This window comes from Nematolebias whitei, chromosome 7 (assembly GCF_014905685.2).
Source record: "Nematolebias whitei isolate Nwh7 chromosome 7, NemWhi1, whole genome shotgun sequence".
Lineage (NCBI taxonomy): Eukaryota > Metazoa > Chordata > Actinopteri > Cyprinodontiformes > Rivulidae > Nematolebias > Nematolebias whitei.
The window spans coordinates 19,727,035-19,751,523 of record NC_056504.1 but is presented as its reverse complement, the minus strand read 5'-3'; the positions used below and the strand labels follow the sequence as shown (position 1 = coordinate 19,751,523).

General features: G+C 40.0%; 1 protein-coding gene across 1 annotated transcript in view; it reads right to left on the bottom strand.

Annotated features, from left to right (window-relative positions):
• LOC119412169 (contactin-4) overlaps positions 1-24,489 on the bottom strand; it is a 178,078-nt gene that overhangs the window by 12,739 nt on the left and 140,850 nt on the right. Inside the window, exons 12-15 of the mRNA XM_037679146.1 lie at positions 23,492-23,641; positions 10,457-10,527; positions 9,833-10,067; positions 9,608-9,720 (exon numbers count right to left, since the gene is read on the bottom strand). Of these exons, the coding sequence (XP_037535074.1) occupies positions 9,608-9,720; positions 9,833-10,067; positions 10,457-10,527; positions 23,492-23,641 (569 nt within the window). The remainder of the gene's footprint in view (positions 1-9,607; positions 9,721-9,832; positions 10,068-10,456; positions 10,528-23,491; positions 23,642-24,489) is intronic.

Sequence of the window (24,489 nt, the reverse complement as noted above, 5' to 3'; positions counted from 1 at the left end):
GAGGCCTCTGTGTTCAACTGTCCCCCTCTTACAATGCTGTTATTGCTAGTATCACTTAGCCCTCTGTGAATAGTAAACAGCCATCAGTGTGCTAACGATCCATTGTTAGGCTGATGGTCCTTCTTGATCATGTGAGCAGCTGGTTTTGGTTGTCAGCAGCAAACTGGTTGATCCACTCCGAGAAGGTGCTATTTATAAGACTGAGCTGAATACAGCACCTCAGACTGAGGAAGTCTTTTGGATGAAAGACGAAACGTATCTACATTTTTTGTTGTTTTGCTTTGTTTTGTTTTTGAATGTCCATAGGCTCAGATTTAACTTTTTTAGAATGAGATTAATTGCAATTAAAATTTTTAATCTTTGCCCAGCCAGCCAGGCACGTTTCTCACAGAATTTCTACAATTTAAAGCAGAGGTAAATTGCACAGCTTAGTTCAAAAAGTTGCATTTCAAGCCGTATATTCTAAGCACTGCAGCAGGCTCTAAACTTCTCTGCACAGGTCAGGTCTCCTGGACTAATGCTACCATAAAAATATAAAATACAATCACATTTAAGGAAAGTGTGATACTTTTTTAGGTTTTCCACTGCCAAATCTCAAGAGTTTGCTGTTGAACAAGTCATGTATGAAAGTCACATTTTTATTTATTTATTTATTTGTAATAACAGCTTTCAGACAGCACTGGGCTTGGAGTGCCTATATGCTGGAACAGCTGCCAAACTACCCATTTTATTAGGTCAGTCAGCCCATTTAAAATCTTTAATCCTATAAGATAAGGTACTACCTCTTTTTAAGAATGGTGAGAAGCATCTGTTCAATAATTATAGACCAATATCCTTGTTACCACAGTTTTCAAAAATTTTAGAAAAAATATTTGTGACTATTAGATCAATTTATTGCTAAACAAAATATTCTAAGTAGCAATCAGTATGGGTTTAGAGCAAAACAGCTCTACATCAATGGCTCTCATGGAACTGATAGAACGAATAACAACTGCTGTTGATCTAAAACAATATTGTGTTAGTATTTTTGTTGATTTAAAGAAAGCATTTGATACTATTGACCACATTATTCTCCTTGAAAATGTTAATAAATATGACATTAGAGGACTAGCACTACAGTGGGCATCTAGCTATTTGAAAGACAGCAAACAGTTTGTACAAATAAATGATGTATGATCTAACCTCTGTAATATCACATTTGGAGTTCCTCAAGGTTCTGTACTTGGAACAAAATTATTTATCTTATATGTGAATGACTTGGTAAATGTGTCAGGACTCTTTAAATGTATTTTATTTGCAGATGATACTGCATATTTTTTTGTTTGGGTAAAGATATAGAACGAGTGTTGGAGTTGATGCAGACAAAATTTGTAAAAATACAAACTTGGTTTAAACTTAATATATTATCATTAAACTTAGATAAAACTAAGTATTGATATTCAGTAATAGAAAGAGAACTGTCAATGTTCCATTTAGAGTTGAGGGTGTTGAGATTTGTAGAGTTAGCGAGGTGAAGGTTTTGGGTGTTATCATTGATGACAAGCTAACATGGAAACATCACATACATTATGTAAGAATAAAAATAGCTAAATCTATTGCAGTACTGTAGAAAGTAAGGGAGTTATTAAACGATAAAGCTCTGTATATGCTGTATAACGCAGTAATTGTTCCACACTTAATCTATTGTATTGATGTTTGGGGGAAAGCATGCAAAACAATTACAAATCCTATTTTTGTTTTACAGAAAAGAGATGTAAGAATTATTACAAGAAAGCATTTCAGTCACCCATCAAGTACATTACTTGACTTCCGGTAAGATGGTGTCCGTGTACATGGCTTGCAATCCATCTCTGCTGATGGTGTTCGGATTATTTGTGTTTTCTTGGTTTTTCATCTGGGACATAAACTCGCTGCTGGTGTATGACCGACAACAGCTTCTGGATCTTCGATTTTCTGCCGCCAATGTCATTTATTTGGAACAATATGAGCGTACCGCTGACACCCCCCCCCCCCTTCTCCCGCTGCTGGCAAACGTGCCTGTTTACCTCGGCTGGGCTCCTCACCTGCCTGCCCGGAGATATCGCTCCAGACGGCGGAGAAAACATGCTGGGCGGCTGGTAAAGCTTAAAGCCCTGCGCGCTACATCTTCCTCTCCAGCTGATGGTCATGATTTCCATCGCCAGCTTCCCGCGTGCCCGGACCAAGTAAGCAACAGGAGTTGTTGGCCGGTGCGGCACACGGGCTGACCCAGAGGGGCTGTTATTGAAAATCTGCGGCCACTGGCGCGCGCAAACTCCACCGCTGCTGGGTCCCCTTTGGACAGTATCCGGATGTGTTTGGTCAACGCAAGATCTGTTACCAACAAAACTTTTATCCTCAGGGACTACTTTCAAGAGCACGATTTGGACTTTCTCTGCATCACAGAGACTTGGATGTCTCCAGGTGAGTCCAGTGCCTTGACGGAATTATTGCCAGCGAACTGTTTATATTTTAACGCACCGCGGCCATCAGGCCGGCACGGCGGTGTATTATTAACAATATTCAAACCAACTTTTGACTGTAAACAACTGCCCATCCCAGTTTCACGCGCCAGCTTTGAGCTGAACGTCTTTGAACTCTGCCATTCACCTTCGACTTTATGCGCACTCGTCTACCGCCCACCTTGATCTAAGGATTTCATAAATTAGTTTTCTTCTTGGCTGAAATCACACCAAAATATGATCATGTTTTCATTATTGGGGACTTTAATTTGCATGTGTGCTGTCAGGGGAAGCCCTTGGTTAAGGACTTTTTAGATTTATTGGACTCATTTAATCTAACTCAGCATGCAAACGGTCCCACCCAAGAGCACAAACATACACTGGACGTTGTTTTATTTCGTGATGTGACTATTAGTAATCTTGAAATTGGTGATAATGTTTTTTCAGACCACATGCCAGTCCAGTTTGAGTTCACCCTCCCCCATCTAACTCCTAAGCCATGCATTCCTGCACTTAGTAGCCGGGCCGTTAACCACTTCATTGCCACACATTTCACAAATGTTTATAATTCTGAAATGATCATTCATCCCCTGGTGTTTCTCACCACCACTGAGGAGCTGACATCCCAGTTCATCTCTATCTGCTTAAAGACTCTGGATCATGTTGTGCCTGCTAAAACCAAAAAATCAAAACTCAGAGCAGAACCTTGGCTGAGTGACGTCACCAAGGCCGTTAGGCAGCAGTGCAGGAGGGTGGAGCTCAAATGGAGGAAAGACAGGCTGCAGGTCTCTTTTCAAATACTTAAAGAGAGTTGGCGCCGTTATCAGAAAGCAGTAAAAGCTGCTAAATCCAAATACTTTTATGATATCATTACCTCAAACTCTCACAACCCACGTGTCCTCTTTTCTACCCTAAACTCTGTTCTCCACCTCACTGAACCATCACCTTTGGAAGCCTCGACTGAGCTGTACGAGAACTTCTTACATTGCTTTTTGGAAAAAAATTGCGACCACCCGGGCTCTCATTTCCCCTCCAACTCATGACCCATCCATCCCACTTCAATCTGTAGCTCCATTTGACCATTTTGAACCCATCACTCTATCTTCTCTAGAGCAGGTCATGTGCAGCTTGAAACCTTCTGGTTCCCCCTTTGATGTGGTCCCCCCTCGACTATTAAATGAGGTTTTCCTACTCTAGGTCAGCCCATTCTTGCTATTGTAAACAGTAGTTTATCCACTAGTGTGGTGCCAAAAACCTTTAAACATGCTGCTGTCCAGCCTCTCCTGAAAAAAACAAACCTTGACCCCTCAGTCGTATCCAACTTCTGGCCTGTCTCCAGACTCCCATTTGTTCTATTTTGTATAGGCTTCACCCTTTAAGAGCTGTCGCTGGTGGGTTTATCCGGCCATGCAAAGCATCGCACTGAAAAAATTTAGTCCACGCCCACCTGTTGTATGGGCCCCACCTGGTCCGTATAAATTACGTTAAGAGTGGGTAATTGGCTCCCATTTTTTATTCAGCAAGCTAATAGCACTGTCAGAAGAACAAAGAAGGAAAGTTGTCCAGCTTGACTGGCACAACCTTTGCTAAGGCTGCCTGGGTCCCCACCACGCAAACCTCCTGCCGTCCCGGTGAGTTCTTCCTCCCTGAGGAGAAGCAGACGAGCAGCCTTATTTTCAAGGTAAGCGCCGAGGAATATTCTTTCCGTGGCAGGCCGCTACCCGCTGGACGACGCCATCTACCCTTTTTTTTACGCTAACTCTCGGAGCAAATCGGATGGTTCCTCTGGGACAGGCAACATCAGCAGCAGCCCCCGCTGCTCCCTCCCTCCTGGAGAGTGTAGTGTCGGAACGAGGGGGGCTCAGCGGATGCTCACCCCCCTGGGCCTTTTCGCATCAGCAACCATACCGCTCCCAGCCGTCGGTGCCCTCCTTTTGGAGCTGCCCGGCATAATCCAGGAGGCAGCTGACATGAAGGGACTTTTTTCCGTCCCTCTCCTCCCCCCGCCCAGATCGGATGATCTAGCGGGAAGGTTTGGCCCCACCCCGACTCGCCATCCTGATCCCATCCGGCCTTGTTTCCCAGCAGTGACGACCTACTGGAACGAGGCTGCAGCCGGACCTGGTAGACTGAGAGTGCCGGTTTCCACATTCGCGCCCATCACCAGAGTGTAGTATGAACATATGCATGATATATATTCATAAATTAAACGGATTCTTTCATTTTTCTGGACGGTATATAATGTGCATTGAATTTAGAAATGTAACGTGAGACGTTAATTATCTTTGACTCACCAACGACAGTGGGTCATTTATTAACAGAATCAAAGTTTAACATATCACAAATTTACATTAATTGGCAAAATATGGAAAATAACAACATGGCTAATTTAGTAAGTTTTACACGGAGTAAACAATACGGCGATTGTTTTCTCACTTCCAACTTTGCTTCAGACATTTCTAAAAATATCTGGAATGATTTCTACTTGATAGAAGAATTTTAAAGATGGAAAGATGAAGTTTAGAGGGAGAAAAAGATGGATGAGAGAGAATGTTTGTGTCGGCATCAGAACGGCACTCTCCGGGTTTTTCCCAGCTTCTTCCCCGGTACACTTAGGTGATAGAAATCTCTTTTACCTGGAGATGTCTCCCTAGTACGAAATTCCATTTAACGCACCCTTTCAGCGTCTCCGTAGGAACAGCTGTGAATCGTCCGAAGTAGTGACGGTACTTGTTCGACACAAATTCACCTCACGAGTGGACTTCACATGAGTGGAGTCCGTCAGAGTTCCACTCAGAGGTGGAAGATATCATAATCCCCAATACTCGGAAGAGCTTTGAATCATGGCTGGACTTCTGTACTCCAACTGGACTCGACTCCAAACTCGACTCCAAACTCGACTGGGTTGAACTAGGAAGTACCAACCTTTAAAGAGCTCTATTTCCGGTTCACTTGGGAGTTTCCTGATTGGTCGTTTCAACCAGACAGGGGTGTGTTTTTGTGACGTAAGAGGTCACTAGGAGTTAGAAAAACAGCAAGAATGTTATGGAACAGATTGAAAATGTTTTTCAGACAGACGAGAGGAATATTTAGACGAGTTGGCGGAAAACAGATGCCAGCTTCTCTATTTACGTCTGAGAGGATTTAAAAACATGACAGCTCGTTCCAACAACTTGTTTGCGTTTGACTCCAACCTTGGACCAACTTACACTGCTCATTCAAAGACAGAAAATCAGAAAATGCATAATCACTCTGTAACAGACCTTAACAGGAATTCTAACTTTGCATGAGGATTAAAAATCATTATTACTGTTTCACAGTTAATTAAAAATAATTAGTTCACTGCAACATCTAAAATGGTTTGAACTAAAAACACTTTGATTATCAAACATTTGTAAAACAGTAATGATAATAGAAAAGAGAGTGTTCTTTCACTTGAACTCTTAAAGAAAGAAAGTCTCAGGATGGGTCAACCTGTATTTCTGGATTCAAATCAATGAAATGACAGCTTCTGTCCCATAAAGTCTCAGGCCTAGTTCACTACAAGAGTGGAGGGGTTTAGTGAGCGAAATTTCCCTCGGTGCCCCCCTGGAGCCAAGCCTGGTGGAGACTCTCGGAGCAAAGATGTCCAGGTTGGACCAGCGTCCTACACCTCAGGGGAAGCATGACCAGACGTTGACGTCGCTCTCCAACCGAGCTCACCAGTGTGCATTCCAGGCGGCTGCAGCAAACAATAACATTGTGCTGTTGGCGTACAGCATCTCAAGAGGCTGGAGGGAACAGACCTGCCTGAGGAAACAAAGAGCCCCCTCTGCAAGGCGTCTGACATCACCCTCAACCTGTGCGCCTCGTCTGCTGTCTGCCTGTCTCGCATCGCAGCCTGAATGACGATGTTCCAGAAGTCCACCTGGTTTTGTCACTCCCCCTCCCTGCCGGAGAAGCTGCAGAAGGACTTGCTGGAGGGTCCCATCACGACGGACGTGCTGTTCGGAGCCAATTTCAAGGCCATGCTCGAGAAATCAAAGAAGTCGGAGGAGGTGTTGGAGACTGTGCGCAATCTGATCAAGCCACACCCCTCCTCTCACCCCCCCCCCCCCCCCCCCCCCCCGCCCACTGGAGAGAGTGCCATGGCTAGAGACATCAGAGACGCGCCACAGGTGCAGCAACATCTTCTCACTCCGCCGCCAGCCCCTCCCGTCAGAGTACAGCCCTCCTCATCCCAACAACCAGTGGTGCAGCGTTTCCCCAGAGACCGCCAACAGGCACCGCCCTGGAACAACCAGCCGCAGGACTCACGGGGGAGAAGATTCAAAAATGACTCCTTGCTGAGGAGGTGTGTGTGCACAATGATGGTTTGAGTTTTGAAAAAAATGTAATCATTTTTCAGAAATTAAAGTGTCTGATTTCAGCCTGACTGTCAGTTTGTATGCTCTCACAGTGGCTTCTCCTCACACATCCTCCGCACAAAGCGAGCCGGTGTCCTACAAACAGATTTTTAAAATCACCGTAGCTCGAGAAAACACACAAAATACGCGCGTGAGTGACACAGCAGCCAAAAGTGAATGTTTTCAGCAGACTGAGTCCAGTGAGAAACTTCGCTCTCAGCCCAAGCTGTGTGCTGCCTCCTCTGACAGCAGTGGTGACAAACGCGTGCCCCCGCGGCAGTGGCAGCCCTCACCTACATGGCACGCAACGCGTATTTACGCACATAAAGAGCTGAGTGACTAGATGTTTTTTTGGGGCAAGCGGGCGCTTCATATGGTGTTCGAATGGACCCAGTGAGGCGGAGACTACATCTTGCTTCACCTTTAACCCACCAGCGACAGCTCTTAAAGGGCGAAGCCTATACGAAATAGAACGTTGGTTACATACTGTAACCCCAGATTCTATGAGTATAGGCGTAGCCCTTTAAGCGTCAGGCCTCACTGGCTCCTAAATGGCTGAAGAAAAAGCTATTTGGGAGCCGATTACCCGCTCTTAAACTTAATTTATACGGACCGGGTGGGGCCCACACAACAGGTGGGCGTGGACAAATTTTTTTCAGTGCGATGCTTTGCATGACGGGATAAACCCACCAGCGACAGCTCTTAAAGGGCTAAGCCTATACTCATAGAATCTGGGGTTACAATATGTAACCAACGTTTCAAAACTACAGGAGAAAATAGTTGAGTCCCAGTTGAAGTGCTTCCTGGAGGATCACGCCATCTTCGAGCTATTCCAATCTGGCTTTAAACCTCTCCACAGCACTGCAACTGCCCTGTTGAAGGTATTTAATGACACCTTCTTATCTACAGATACTGTTGATTCTGTGCTGCTTGTCCTATTGGACCTCACAGTCGCCATTGACACCATCGACTATGAGATCCTCATTGCTAGGTTGGAGCAGTGGGTGGGCATCACAGGGTCAGCCCTCAATTGGTTCAGATCCTACCTCGCTGACAGAGCCTATTGTGTCTCCATCAAGGATTTTAGTTCTGCAGTGACAGAGCTTAAATGGGGGTTTCCGCAGGGGTCCATCCTGGGTCCCCTCCTGGGTCCCCTCCTATTCTCTTTATACCTGCTGCCACTTGGTGCTATATTCCGGAAACACAACATACCCTTTCACTTCTACGCCGATGACTGTACAATTTACTTCCCCCTAAGACACAATGGTACATGCTCTTTTCAACCTCTGCTCGACTGCCTGGCTGACATCAGGGACTGGATGGCTTTACATTTCTTAAGTTTCAATGAAAATAAGTCTGAAGTCATGTTGTTCCCTCTTTTGGCCCTTTTGGCCTCACTGCACTGGCTACCGGTTCACTTTCGAATCCAGTTCAAAATACTCCTGTATGTCTACAAATCGCTGAACAGTCCCGTCCCCGTCCCCCCCCCCCCCTCTGATTTGCTACAACCGTATGTCCCTCCACGTTCCCTGAGGTCATCGGACCAGTTGCTCCTCACAGTTCCAGGAACTCGTCTTAAGCGCAGAGGTGACAGGGCCTTCTCTGTCGCAGGCCCAAGACTTTGGAATGAGTTACCTATGCTTGTCAGACAGGCTCCCTCCCTCTCGGTTTTCAAATCCCGTTTAAAAACCCACTACTATTCAGTAGGTTTCAACACCAGAGGATCTGTGTTTTGAATCTGTATGCTCCACACTGGTTAGTCGTCATATTTATTATCTGCATCGTTTTTACGTCTATATTCTGATTTACTTCATTTTGTATATTACTTTGTGTGTTGCCTGTTGTTCTGTCTGTACAGCACTTTGGTTGGCCTTGTCGCTGTTTTAAGTGCTCTTTAAATAAAATGGTATAGTATGGTATTATTTTATCAACTGAAGTTATTGAAGTTCCATGATTTGGTAGAGTATAATATTTTATCAGTTATGTATAGGGCTCATAATAACATATTACCTTTAAATATCCAATTAGATTTTGTTAAAAGAGAGAATTGTTATAATTTAAGGGGATAGAGATATTTGTGAAACCGAAATTTAGAACTAGTTCGAAGGGACGGTGTACTTCAATCCAAGGAATTAAATTAGGAAATAATCTGGAGAGTGTCCTGATGCATGCTCAATAATCTGGAGTCTGGAGAGTGACGTTAAAAATGCCAGATCAATGAGTATGTTTAAGAGAATGATCAAATTTGATTTGTTAAAAAAATATGAAATACCTTAATGTGTATTTATATGAATTGTTACTTGAGAAGGAGTTGTTTATTTTATTTTTGTTATTTCAAGATTATAATTGTTTGAATATTTTTTTGGGTAAAAAGGGGCAGGTATGTTTTTAACATTTAGGAACTTGTGTGAATCTGTTTATCTGTTGCTGCTGTTACACTTGAATTTCCCATCCGTGGAACAATAAAGGCTGTTTCAATTCTATTTATATTCTATTCTAGATACAAGATTTTTTTTTTCCTTCTTTCTGCTGCCTTTCTTTTTATTTGTGATCATATTTCTTATTGTATATAGAATTGTTTAGTTTAGTTTTTTTTTTAAATAATACAACATTCTTCAATATTTTTAAGCTATCAGTAGTTTAGTTGGTGTAATAAGTTCAAACTTATGTGGTCAGTCATTCAAGGATTGATGTTTTTCTTGTGAACATTCATGGCTGAATCACTGCTCTTTGGTATAATACCTCGTATGCTATGATCTCGCTGCTGGATGTAGAAGAAATTGGTTCCCAGCACACCTCAATCTCAGATGCAGACACAGCATGTGCCCTTACAACTGATGGTGCCTCAGATGGCTCTACAGAGGAGAGGTGAATTATGCATTGCTACAGTTAATAGGTACACCACACATCTTCTTATGTCAGCACAATCTTATTATTTTGCTGTTTGCAGCACATGAACACCCTCACCTTCATCTGCAGAAAGCACTGTAACAACATGGCTGAACAGCCCCTCTCCCATGCTGTTGTAAACACCCACAGTCACTTCATACTGGGACAGGGGTGTGATGCTGTCATTTCTGTAGATATATCTTGATGTGTCTGGGGAAGCGAGCACTGTCTGGATCCAGGTGCTGCTGCCAAGTTGGCGGAAAGCCACAATGTAGCCGAAGTCCTCTCCGCTCTGCTGTTCCTCTGGAACTGGCTGAGATAAGGAAGGAAAATTTACGCCTGTGATCATCATGTCTGTGAGCAGAAACTGAATTAGAAAACTGCAGAGGAATAAAACTGGAGTTTTATGTTCATCAAATGAATGAAAACTTATATCAACACAATTTAGACTACCATTGAATCTAGGCATCATCACCAAAATCCAGATTTACGTGCTCTAACGTGCAGTAAGTCTGTATCTTTGTTAGAATTTATGCCACACAGTGAGTCAGCAAGCTGCAAATCAGAAAGGCTCTGCTTTTAATTAAAAACAGTTCTATCAAAGCAAGGCCTCTGCAGGAACAGTGACTCTGCCCAAGTTCACTTTTATTCAAACAAAGGCTACTAGTCACAAAGAATGTCCAAAAAGAAATAACAACTCACCTCCCACGTAATGATGAGCTCTCCTCGAGCTCCCCCACCGCCACTAACATTAACTGGTGAAACCTTGGGAACTAAACACAAACAATAACTTAAGATCTAGCATTCATTGAAGGAATGCAGGATGACTTCAACATTTAATGCAAAAGTTTTAAACTAAGATAGTATTCTAAAAAAGTTAAATCTGGTCCTCTGGACATTAAAAAAAAACAAAAAAAACCAACAAATTGTTGATTTGCTTTGTTTTTTGGTTTTTTTTTTTTTTGAATGTCCAGAGGACCAGATTTAACTTTTTTTAGATTTTTCTACCTGGATTATTGAGCATGCATCAGGATACTAAGATAGTATTATTTTAAGAAAGGACAGTTTTAGCCATTTTGGAAAATCTTTAAGTCCATCCTTGTCCTTTTCAGGTCACAGGGGTCACTGGTACCCATATCCAGCTATCACTGTGTGAGAAGCAGGGGACACCCTGGACAGGTCTCCAGTCCATCACAGGGACACATAGAGACAAACAAACATTCACTCTCTCATTCGCATCTAGGGACAATTTAGAGTTACAAATCAGACTAACATGCATGTTTTTGGTCTGTTGGAGGAAACTGGAGTACCCGGAGAAAACCCACGCATGGACGGTGGGAATATGTAAACTCCACCCAGAAAGTTCCCCATCCAGGATTTGATCCTGTGACCTTCTCGCTGAGAGGCAACAGCACTACCAACTGAACCACCATGCCACCCCCTTTAAATACAGTTATGCAGAATTTCATCCTGAGTATGCGCTGACACTGACTCTCAGCTACTAACTCATCAAATTTTAGCAAAAAAGTGCCAATGTTTCTCCTGAACAAATCCCCACATTATAGTGGTGGAGGAGTTCCTGTGCCTGAATGATCATAGGAACTGTGCAGTGAGGGGACAATTGCATCTGTAGGGTCTCTCTAAGCAGAGTGGTCAAGGGTGACATGCTAGATGAAGAGTGATTCACAAGAGTCATGTTGATGGAAGTCAACAAAGATCTCAATGTTCTTCAACTGGACGTGGGTTACCAGAGCCCCACCCTGTAGCCAGACCTGGGGGAGGGGCTTGTTGCTGAGTTCTTGGTGACGGGCATCTACACACGAGGCTTGATTGGGCTCAGCCCAAATTAAAATATAGATTCACCTTTCTGTGGGTTCACCACCTACAGGAAGGCTATATGGACCGTTTGCAGTGAAGTGGAAGCTGAGCTGCAAGGTGAAAGTCTGTTTACTGTGGATCTATGTTCCTATCCTCATGCATGGGTACAAAGTCTGGGTAGAGACCAAAATAATAAGATCTCTGATACATGTGGCTGAAATCAGTTTTCTCAATAGGGGAGCTGCCCTTAAAAAAAAGGATAAATAAATTGGTTATCTGTGAGACTTTGAGCATTGCAACTGCTCCTCCACACTTAGTAGAGGAGTGTGTGCACACACACGTAGACATCGGCATAAAAATTGTCACCAGTCCTTACATGTATCACCCACCTTTTCACAACAAGTGATAAATATAATCATCAGGAGCTGGTGATCCTGGTAAAGCACCCATCTTCTAATAAGGTGCTTAGAGCTACTGCCTGGCGCTTTTCTTCTACACTACAGGAGCTAAGCACACAGACGAGGCTTTAGGCTTGTGTTGACAGCATTATTATCCTCAGTTCACTGTGACATAATGAGTTGAGTACCATATGCCAGCCCCATGTGTAAAACACAACAGGAAACTTGCTCCCCTGTGATTCAACCAGCAGGATGGAACTCTAGTTAAGTACCTCAAGGAAACATCATATCCCTGTCTCTTGGCATGCCACATCTTCTCTTACTGTAAAGATTATCCAAAACTAACTGCTCCCTAGCCCACACAACATGTCAGGACCACCTAAAATGTTTTAGCAACCAGTCACTTTCATTTTTACAGTATACTTAAAGCACAATAATAAAAAGTAACAGAACTAAAGTTAGCATTTTTTTAAGGAATGCATAGCTCTGCTGCTTTACAGGCAAGTTTTAAACAAATACCTCACATAATTTGTTAGCACTCTGAGTGTTGCGGTTGACTATCATCTTCATCCACACAAATTTTAACTCAATATCTGCAAAAAAATGACTAAGATAGATACTTTTTTCTCTTTACCTAGGCCAAGTGACTATGGCAGCCATCTTGTATTGGATCTACTCCCAACAGTTTCTCTGTTGTGAATGTTCTTTACATAACTATTTTCTAAAAACTTCATTAAAATTTAGCACCAAAAAAAAATAAAAAAAATTCACAATATATTTAACAGACAAACAGGGTTTGACACAGTGGTGCAGTTTTTAGAGCTGTTTTTTTCTTAATAAGAAGGTTGCGGGACAGAATCCTGGCCTGGGACCTTTCCGAATGGAGTTTGCAGGTTTTCTCCATGCATGTGGGGGCTTTCTATAAATTGTCCCTAGGAGTAAGTGAGAGAGTGAATGGCTGTTTGTCTTGTTTGTCTTTATGTGGCCCTGTGGTAGACTTGCAACCAGTCCAGGGTGTCCCCCGACTCTTACACAGTGACTGCAGGACATGGACACCAGTAACACCTGCCACCTGGAGAGGAAGAAGTGAGTAAAGATAATACATGTCCATCCATCCATTATCTTTTTTTATTTTTTATTATTCAACCTTTATTTATACAAATTTGTATCCATCTTTACCCACTTCTTACTTTTTGGGACGCATGGGTGACTGGTGCTCACATCCAGGAGTCACTGTGTGAGAGGCAGGGGACACCCTGAACAGGTCACAAGTCCATCACAGGGAGATGATAAATGTATGAATGAATAAACAGGGTTGACTCCAGTAGTTAACACTAATGTTTCAAGCAAAGCTCCTGTACGATTGGTAAGGTCAACATATGTGTTGGGAATTACTCCCAGCTAATGTACACACCCATGTACTGAATGCAGGGGCAGCTTTGCTGTAGCTTCACTACTAATTAATTATTCTTTAAGCTAGTTCAAGCACAAAGAATATTAATTATTTAATTACAACGGATTCTTTCTTTTTCGAGTTAAATTATGTGTCATGTGACTGAGATAACTGTGAGGACTGTTTAATCAGTGACATGAGACGCCATTTTATGTTTGACCCATCAGAATAAATGCGGTCATTTATTTAACAGAATCAAAACTTAACATCAAAACATGTACACATTGATTTGCTGATGTGTTTCTGATTAATAAAAACTTGGCACGCTTTACTAACAAGACAATAGAACATTACTGACAAATAGAAAAGTTTAAGGGAAGGACTGGAGAAGTTTAAAAGGAAGATGGATGAAGGAAGATGTGTTTGTTGACCAGAATTAGCACGATTCTTTCAAAGCCAGCTCAAACCCCCGGTCCACTTAGTGCGTGACAACTCGTGACGTCTCTTTACCTTTGCAGATGATGGATCAGCTCCGGTCTAGATGTCCCTATGCACGCTACCTTTACAGCGTCTCCGGTCAGGGTGGCTGGTCATCGTCAGAAGTCGTGTGGTTTACTCCGTTCAACAGGACAAGCTTCCTTTTGAAGTTGTAGGGCGTTACGCCCGGGTGAGTTCACAGCGAGGCGCTGTGACTTCGCTGGGATGGACGGACCCTCTTCTCACGGTCAAATCCATCAGCTATTGATTAAATCTGAAAGTTCCTTAGGAACTCTCAGTAAGACTCAGTCAGAGATTCCACTCAGAAGTAGAAGACTCCATAGTCCCAAGAAAGACTCAGGAAAACTGCAGGAAGACCGCCAGAAGACTCAGGAAGACAGGATAGTTCCAGGAAGTGTTGACTTTTTAAAGAGTACTCACTTCCTGTCACTTGGTACTTCCTGATTGGTTGAAACAACCAGCAGGGGCGGTGTTTCAGTGATATATGAGGGTTATTAGGAGTTAAAAGACAGCAGGAATGTTTAGAAACGGTTAGTACAGACGGAGAAATGTTTATAAGAGGTGAGAGGAAGCAGGTGCCAGTTGCTTCTTATTTACCGTCTGCTAGGTTTAAAAACAAGACACTTCGTTCTAATAACGCGTCTCTATCTGTCTGACTTTTGACCGACATCACTACTCCTCATTCAGACAGAAGATCAAAATGCACAATTACTTTGTAAATGAGTGATTCACTTCAACATTTAGAAATGCTATGAACTAAACACACTTTGATTATCAAGATATTCTAAAATAGTATTGATAATGTAAAAAAGAAGAGTGTTCTATCAATTGATTAATTCAGGATACAATTAAATAGTCTCTTGATGAGATAATTTGTGTTTCTGGATTCAAATCAATGAAATAGCAGTTCCTGTCCCCTGAAGGTCTTCAGAGACAGATTGTTGTCGGAGGCCTAGTTCACTACACCCAATACCTAACCACTAGGAACCAATTGGCTGAGGAACAGCTTCTACCCTGAAGCTGTTTGACTCATGAATCCCTAGTCAGATTATCACTGTGAAAATTACTGTGAAAAAAATCACTGTGAAAAAAAATCACTGTAATGCCACTTGATTGTTGATATGTGCTGTTTATTATCCATGATGCTGGTTTATTTCATGTTGCTGTGTTCATTCATCCTCATCTGCTCACGTGGACTCATGTTCGTGAGGCTGTTGTTTGGCGTGTGGTTTTTTTATTATTGGTACTTAGTGTATTCTTAGTTTAGCGTATTTCTTAGTTCATATTGTGGATCTTACTACAGTTTTCTTTACAATTTGTATTTTTGTCGGATGTAACTGGGACCCTGTGTACAGGTCCTTCTCAAAAAAATAGCATATTGTGATAAAGGTCATTATTTTCCATAATGTAATGATGAAAATGAAACTTTCATATATTTCAGATTCATTGCACACCAACTGAAATATTTCAGGTATTTAATTGTTTTAATACTGATGATTATGGCATACAGCTCATGAAAACCCAAAAACGCATGTCCCAAAAAATTAGCATATTTCATCCCACCAATGAAAGCAAGTGTTTTTAATACAAAAAACGCCAACCTTCAAATAATCATGTTCAGTTATGCACTCAATACTTGGTTGGGAATCCTTTTGCATGAATGACTGCTTCAATGCGGCGTGGCATGAGGCAATCAGCCTGTGGCACTGCTGAGGTGTTATGGAGGCCCAGGATGCTTCAATAGCGGCCATAAGCTCATACAGAGTGTTGGGTCTTGCGTCTCTCAACTTTCTCTTCACAATATCCCACAGGTTCTCTCTGGGGTTCAGGTCAGGAGAGTTGGCAGGCCAATTGAGCACAGTAATACCATGGTCAGTAAACCATTTACCAGTGGTTTTGGCACTGTGAGCAGGTGCCAGGTCGTGCTGAAAAATGAAATCTTCATCTCCATAAAACTTTTCAGCAGATGGAAGCATGAAGTGCTCCAAAATCTCCTGATAGCTAGCTGCATTGACCCTGCCCTTGATAAAACACAGTGGACCAACACCAGCAGCTGACATGGCACCCCAGACCATCACTGACTGTGGGTGCTTCACACTGGACTTCTGGCATTTTGGCATTTCCTTCTCCCCAGTCTTCCTTCAGACTCTGGCACCTTGATTTCCGAATGACATGCAAAATTTGCTTTCATCTGAAAAAAGTACTATGGAACACTGAGCAACAGTCCAGTGCTGCTTCTCTGTAGCCCAGGTCAGGCGCTTCTGCCGCTGTTTCTGGTTCAAAAGTGGCTTGACCTGGGGAAAGTGGCACCTGTAGCCCATTTCCTGCACACGCCTGTGCACGGTGGCTTTGGATGTTTCTACTCCAGACTCAGTCCACTGCTTCCGCAGGTCCCCCAAGGTCTGGAATCGGCCCTTCTCCACAATCCTCCTCTGGGTCCGGTCACCTCTTCTCGTTGTACAGCGTTTTCTGCCACACTTTTCCCTTCCCACAGACTTCCCACTAAGGTGCCTTGATACAGTACTCTGGGAACAGCCTATTCGTTCAGCAATTTCTTTCTGTGTCTTACCCTCTTGCTTGAGGGTGTCAATGATGGCCTTCTGGACAGCAGTCAGGTCGGCAGTCTTACCCATGATTGCGGTTTTGAGTAATGAACAAGGCTGGGAGTTTTTAAAAGCCTCAGGAATCTTTTGCAGGTGTTTAGAGTTACGTCGTTGATTCAGATGGTTGGGTTAATAGCTTGTTTAGAGAACCTTTTCATGATATGCTAATTTTTTGGGACAGGCATTTTTTTATTTTTATTTATTTTTTTAATTAAATTTATTCATTTTAAAATACAACACACACAAAAAACAATAATGCAAACTAAGTTTATATAATATATAAATAAAATGAAGGGTAGCAGAAGGAAGAAAAAAATCTTATTTTATCTGCCCCCTCATACAATAATTCAAATCAAACAACAATCATCTGTAAGTACCTAAACAAACAAAAATAAAAAAAAAGAACAATTCACTATAATTTTCGAACTATAATGCAACATACATAACCGTATTTCATATATATTTTTGCAGTAGTCCGTTTTTAATTATTTTCTTAAAAGTAATCGTTGTTTTTGCATTTTTCACTTCAGTTTTCAAACCATTCCACAATCTAATTCCCTGGATTGAGGTTGACTGACCCTTCAAACTGGTTCTGTATATTGGTTTAACAAATATTTCCTTTCCCTTGAGATTATAACAGCTTTGTCGCTTAATGAAATATATTTGGATATTCACAGGTAGTTCATTTATATGAACTCTATACATAACTAGTAAAATATTATAATCCACCAAGTCATGGAACTTCAATATTTTCAGTTGATGAAATAATGTGCTAGATGGGTGACAGTAATGTTTTCTAGTGATTATTCTTACTGCTCTTTTCTGTAGCAAGAAAACAGGTTCCATAAATGTTTTACATGCTTTTCCCCAAACATCAATACAATAAATTATATGTGGGACAATAATTGTGTTATATAACAAATACAGGGCTTTATCATTTAACAAGTTCCTGACTTTGTATAATACTGCAATAGATTTGGCTATCTTTATCCTTACAGAATTTATGTGATGTTTCCACGTCAATTTGTCATCAATGACAACACCCAAAAACTTCATTTCACTAACACGACAAATCTCAACACCATCAATCGTAAATGGAACATCAATAATTTCCTTTTTTTTAATACTGAATATCATGTACTCAGTTTTACTTATATTTAATGATAATTTATTTAGTTTAAACCAATCTTGTATTTTAACAAATTCTGCCGCCATCAACTCAAACATCTGTTTCATATCTTTACCAAAATAAAAAAAAAGTGGTATCATCAACAAAAAGGATACATTTAAGGAGATCTGACACTTTTACCAATTCATTAACATACATAATAAATAGTTTTGGTCCAAGTACAGAACCCTGAGGGACTCCACATGTAATATTACAGAGGTTGGATCTTACATCATTTATTTGCACAAATTGTTTTCTATTTCTTAAAAAACTAGATACCCACTGTAATGCTGGTCCTCTAACACCGTATTTACTTAATTTGTCAATGAGAAAAGTATGATTAATCCTATCAAAAGCCTTTTTTAAATCAACAAAAATACTTAAACAATTTTGTTTTTGATCCATAGCAGTAGTTATTTGTTCCATAAATTCCATGATAGCCATTGACGTACAGTTTTTTGCTTTGAAACCATACTGACTATTACTCAGAATATTTTGTTTATCAATAAATTGGTCTAATCTAATCACAAACAGTTTTTCTAAAAATTTTGAAAACTGTGGTAAAAGGGATATTGGTCTATAAGTGTTAAATGTACTTTTATCACCTTCCTTAAAAAAGAGGTATTACTTTGGCTATTTTCATATTATCTGGAAATTTTCCTGTTGTAAATGATAAATTACATATATATGTAAAAGGCTCAATAATATGACTCATTATATCCTTCACCAGCTTCATGTCCATATCAACCCAGTCTTTTGATCTCTTATCAGTAAATTTTTTAACTACTTTCATTATTTCTTCTTTGTCGATTTCCTTAAGATAAATACTGTTTGCACAACTAATAATTGGATGGTTTACTATATTATTTACTTTAGGTATTTTGTCTGCAAGATTTGATCCAACATTCACAAAATATTGATTAAATCCATTAACAATTTCATTATCATCATAAATTTCACCATTATCTTTTACAAAATGTTGTGAGATACCAATCTTTGATTTATGATTCTTCAAAACTTTATTCATTACTCGCCATGTTGCTTTAATATCACCATTACTTTTATTTAATAAACCACTATAATATTCCTTTTTGTGTTTTCTTATAATTCCTACTAATTTGTTTTTATACCGCTTATATTTTTTTTCAGATTCTTGTGTTCTTGATTTTAGAAAGCATGAGTACAAATAGTTATTTTTTTTACGAGCATTTTTCAGTCCTTTCGTCATCCAATCAATCAACCTTTATTTATACAGGTAAATCCCATTGAGCCTCGAGGACTCATTTACAAGAGAGACCTGATTTCAACAAAGAAAGATGACAACAATGGACAACAGCAACAACAATAAACAGTTATAAAAAAGCATACTACAGGTTTTTTTTTTTTTTTTTTTTTTTTTTTAACAAATAGGAGGGCTAAAAGGAAAAGGTAACAAAACAAAAAAAAAACAGCTAGATTCCAAGACACATGTAGAACACTAAAAACAGGAACATGTCAGCATTGGACCCTGCCAGGTGTCCAACAGATTCTTAAAGACACTTAGAGAGGTCAAGGTTGAGAGCTTCAAATCTTTTTGTAAGATGTTCCAGGAAACAGGAGCGGAATAGGAGAAGGCCCTTTTGCCTAGTTCAGTCCTCATTGAGGGAACATTGCAGGTAATAATGTCCTGAGAGCGCACTCCGTAGCTGCATTCACGCAGAGACATGTAGGAGGAGGTTGGTCAACAGTATTTTTTCTAGTATAATTTATTTTTCACACAATTTTTTTCATATAGAGTTTCTAAAATATTCATAAACCTCGTTATATGATGTATTCACATCATCAACATACACGTTTTCCCAAGTTTGTTTATTTAAGTCCTCTTTTAATCTATCTAATGCTTTTTTTAGATGTGTTTATTATTTTGGTCTTTTTATTTTCTGCTTTTATGGTATTTTGATCATTTTTGTAGATTGTAAAGATTGGTAAGTGATCACTTAGGTCAGTAATAAGGATACCACCTATCACATCCCCATTTGCTATATTTGTGGAAATGTAATCAATTATTGTGGCACTGTGAGTTGTAATTCTTGTGGGTTTGGATATTAACGGATAAAGATTTAAACTATACATTGTATTTATGAATGTACTGGTGTTATTTGCATCCAAAGAATTTCCTAGATCAATGTTAAAGTCTCCACACAAAAATGTTTTTTTTTGTTGAAGTTCTTTTCAAATAGCTCCATGATTTTATCAGTAAATATTTCTATCTTTGAGCTTGTTGATCTGTATGCACAACTTACTATGATGTTTTTATCATTCCTGCTTATTATTTCTATTGTTACCATTTCCATTACATTATCAACAATTATTGACATTTCACTAATCAATTTGCATTTTACTTCATTCTTAACAAATAGAGCGACTCCACCACCCCTTCCACTTTTTCTGTTCGTATGATATAATTCATACCCATCAAAATTAATACTTGTATTTACATCATTGAGCCATGTCTCTGACAGTGCTATTATATCAAATGTTCTGTTTAATTGCTTTAAATAGTCTATTATTTTGGATATATTTGCATTTATACTTCTACTGTTAAAGTGAATGATATAAAGACCTCCATTTGTTATATTGATATAGTTAAACTGATCTTCACTGTAATATTTACAATCTTTCATAACTGGAAAGAAATCTGTATCAGTCACATCTTCAATGCTATATATTTTTGATTCTATGTCTTTGTATATTGTCATGGTTAAATGTACTTGTTCTTCAGACTGTAAATTTTGTCAAAATGAAATTTAAATGAATTTTAATTCATCTTATCTTAAAATCATCTAAGTTTTTCCAAATCCTTCAGTTCTTTTATTATTTTTGGTTGAGACCCTTCATGCACTTTGATCCAAACATTTCCATTTCTTGTCCATGTTGATGTTATTTTATTTTGTTTTTTTAACAACCTTGCCTCACGTGCAATGTTTCCATTTTTCGTTGTTAGATGTTCATTTATGTATACCTTTGTTCCCTTCAATTTTTTTGCCTGCATTATTACATTATTTCTAGCTTTTCTACTTATGAACTTCATAATTATTGATGGTTTGGATTTATCGACTTTACTGGGCAAGATGTGACAGATAGAGATGTCTTCATGGTCCACATCAATGTCTTTATCTTGAAAGAAAGACACCACTTGCTCCTCCAAAGTCCGCAGCTCATCCTGCTGTGCATCCCCTGTTGTGTCAGCACCCGCAGCAACCTGTGCATATGACCGGCGCTTGACTTCAAGTCCAGTTATCACTAGATTATTTAGTCTTGCGTCTTGCTCCAGATCATCAACTTTTTTTTCAAGTTCAGCTATTTTATTGTCTTTATTAGTTATTTGTATTTTTAATTGTTTTACTTCATTAATCAATCCAACCAGGAGTTCTTGTTGAGATGCTAACCTTGTTAGTTCAGCACTCATAAAGTTTAATGATTTCTTAATCTCCTCCATATCTTCCGAATTCCCAACCAGTGATTCTTGCTTCCTTTGTCCACGTTTATTTGACATTTTTCATCAATTTTCTGTCCTAATGTTGTTAAGATTTCAGTTTGCTAGACGACAGTCGAAGGCTGATCACGATGTTCACCAACCTTTAGCTGGTAGCTGCAACCTAGCAGCTACAATAACCAGATCGGTGAGCAGATCCAACAGTCCGCAGGACCAGCCATGGAAGGTAAGCTCCAGCAGGCACACAAATCCAACAACTACAGACCAGAGCCACGACCCCAACAAAGCCGGTCCAATGGTAGCCAGCGTCGTTCCACCCACAGCCTGACGGAGAAGCGCAGCAGCTCTCACCGGAGCTCACGTCCCCGACAAGATGGTCCAACTGTGGTCCGCGTCGTCCACCCACAGCCCGCCGGAGAAGTCTAGCGGCCCTCACCAGCCAGTCTACTGGAGCAAATCCAGCGAGACAACGCCAAGGGCGGAAGGCGGAAGTCTTCGTCAAACTTTTTCTTTCACTTAAAATAAAAAATTTCTTACGCCTTGTTTACCACTTTCTGTCTTTTTGGTGTTCTTAATTTTTCTTTTTTTGTTTCCTGCTCTTCCTCCTAAATGTCTGATTGTTTGATAAGTTTTTAACTCTCGTGCAGCGCAGCACTCAGCACTGTCTTTTGAGGACACCTCAAAAGACAACATGTTCAGCTTACTTCAGGTTTTGGTATGGTATGGTATGGTATATAGTTTATTCATTTTAAAAAAGTACAAAATAATTCCATAACAATACAAAAAAAGATACAAAAGATTTAAAATGAAAGGCAGCAGAAAGAAGAAAAAATCTTATTATATCTGCCCCTTTTTTCAAACAATTATTTCAGACATAATAATCTTCAAGTAACAGTACAAAATGAATAGCTTTCTAATTTTTCTAATTCTAATACAAAACGCACACTAATCTACTTCATATATACTTTTTTAACAATTCAGTTTTGATTTTTTTCTTAAATGTACACATTGACTTGGCATTTTTAACATCACTCTTTAGACCATTCCACAATCCAACTCCTTGGATTGAGGTAGACCTTCCCTTCAGACTAGTTCTGAATTTTGGTAGGTTTTCATGAGCTGTATGCCATAATCATCATTATTAAAACAATTAAAGACCTGAAATATTTCAGTTGGTGTGCAATGAATCTGAAATATATGAAAGTTTCATTTTTATCATTACATTATGGAAAATAATGATCTTTATCACAATATGCTAATTTTTTGAGAAGGACCTGTACATAGTTTCGTTCCACCTCATGAACCACATTTGATGTGAATGACAATAAAGAACCTTGAATCCTTGAATATCTGAAAAATTGACTTAGAATCGTATTTGTATATGCTGTTTGTTTAGAGTGACATCAGTTGGTAGAGCTGCTGCCTCTCAGCAAGAAGGTCACCAGATCGAATCCGGGCCGGTGTGCCTTTCTGGGTGGAGTTTGTATGTTCTCTCTGTGCATGTGTGGGTTTTCTCCCACAGATCGAAAACATGCATGATAGGCTGATCGGTAGCTCTAAATTGTTTCTAGGTGAGAGTGAGAGAGTGAATGGTTGTTTGTCTCGTTTGTCTCTGTGTCCCTGTGATGTAAATGGACTGTACTTATATAACATCTTTATATCTTATCAAGATACTCAAAGCTCTTTACAACACAATCTGTGCCCTCATTTACCCATTCATGCAGCACTCTACTTGACCTACACAAAGACTAATCAGAGCTTTATCACATTCATACACCAATAGGACACACATAGGAGTTAATGAAGTTTACAGTGCCTTGCCCAGGGGCACTTCGGCATGTGGCTGCTGGTGGAATTGAACCCCCAACTCTTGTATTGGAGGACGACTGTTCTAACCACTTAACCACAGCCACCCCATGTACTTGGACCTTTCCAGGATGTCCCCCGCCTCTCGCACAGTGACTGTTGGATATGAGCACCAGTGAGCACCAGTGAGCACCAGTGACCCCCATGACCCGAAAAGGAAGAAGCAGATAAAAGATGGATGGATTAAATTTGTTTAGCTAAGGTGGCCATCTTTAATTAGGTTGATAAAAGTTAATGAGTTGTAGATGTATTTCCAATAATTACTTTGTACTTCAAAGTGTTATTACAATCTGTTCCCTTGTTCATGAAATATTTGACTAAGAGACAAACACACAGAGAAAGACTAAAAATTACATGATTCCCTGCCTTTCATGGCCACACACACAATAAAAATGGAATGCAATGAGTAATGTGACAATGCACACTGATGAAATGCTAAACTAAATCAAACAGTTACATTGTTTCCATACAGGACTGAGTAATCTGCTGTGATGGAACACAACAAGCTGAAAGTGTACCTGCTGCTTTGGTTCGAATCTGTTTGGATGGCGTGCTGGGTTCTCCAACACCAACATTGTTGATTGCCACCACCCTGAATTCATACTCCACCCAGGGGTTCAAATCCTGCACTGTTGCTTGCATCATCTGTCCAGGCACAGAATCAGGAACTAGGATTAAAGAATTAAGAATTGAGTTGTTTTCTTTTTTTAATTTCTTTTGGATTCCTGTCAGACATTTTTTTTAAAATATTTCAACAAATTAAAACACAAACCCAGTTAAGTAAATCAAACTGTAGTGATGCCATTTTTAAATAGTTTAATACTTTTCCAGAGTATGCCACCAGTTCAACAATGATTCTTGATATTACAATACATGGTAACATTTTACAATAAGGTACACAAAATGTGCTTATTAACTACTAGGGAACGCCTCAGGAATGAATCAGTAGCTAATGGGTAGTTAACCAGTACTTACTAGGGAAAACACAGCCAAGTCTTATTAGGGGACTAATGGTTTGTTACCACAGTACCAGAGGAGCAATTCTCCACGTGGGTTTTGAATAAACCCTGCACCAGAGAGGTCACAGCTCGTAATTGTCAAAAACCTGTTTCCTAGTGATTACTGATTTTATTGGATTCTTACCACTGATTTGCAATCTCATAATCTTGTACTGGTGTCATCTTAACTATGTCTGACTATCACTTACTGAGTACCAAATCATTGCCTGGCTATTATTTTGTTCACTGATGTAGTGACGCATCATACTAAGTACTTACTGAGTAACCAATCATTACTCACTACCTGATCATTACCTACTGTTTCTGTGTACCCCAAAGTTTCCAAAAATATGTATTTTTTTTACTCTTTTTAATCTGACTTAACTATAAAGCACTTCGGTCAGCTTTTGTTGCTTTTATGTGCAATAGGAAAACAAATGACATCCATCCATCCATCCATCCATCCATCCATCCATCCATCCATCCATCCATCCATCCATCCATCCATCCATCCATCC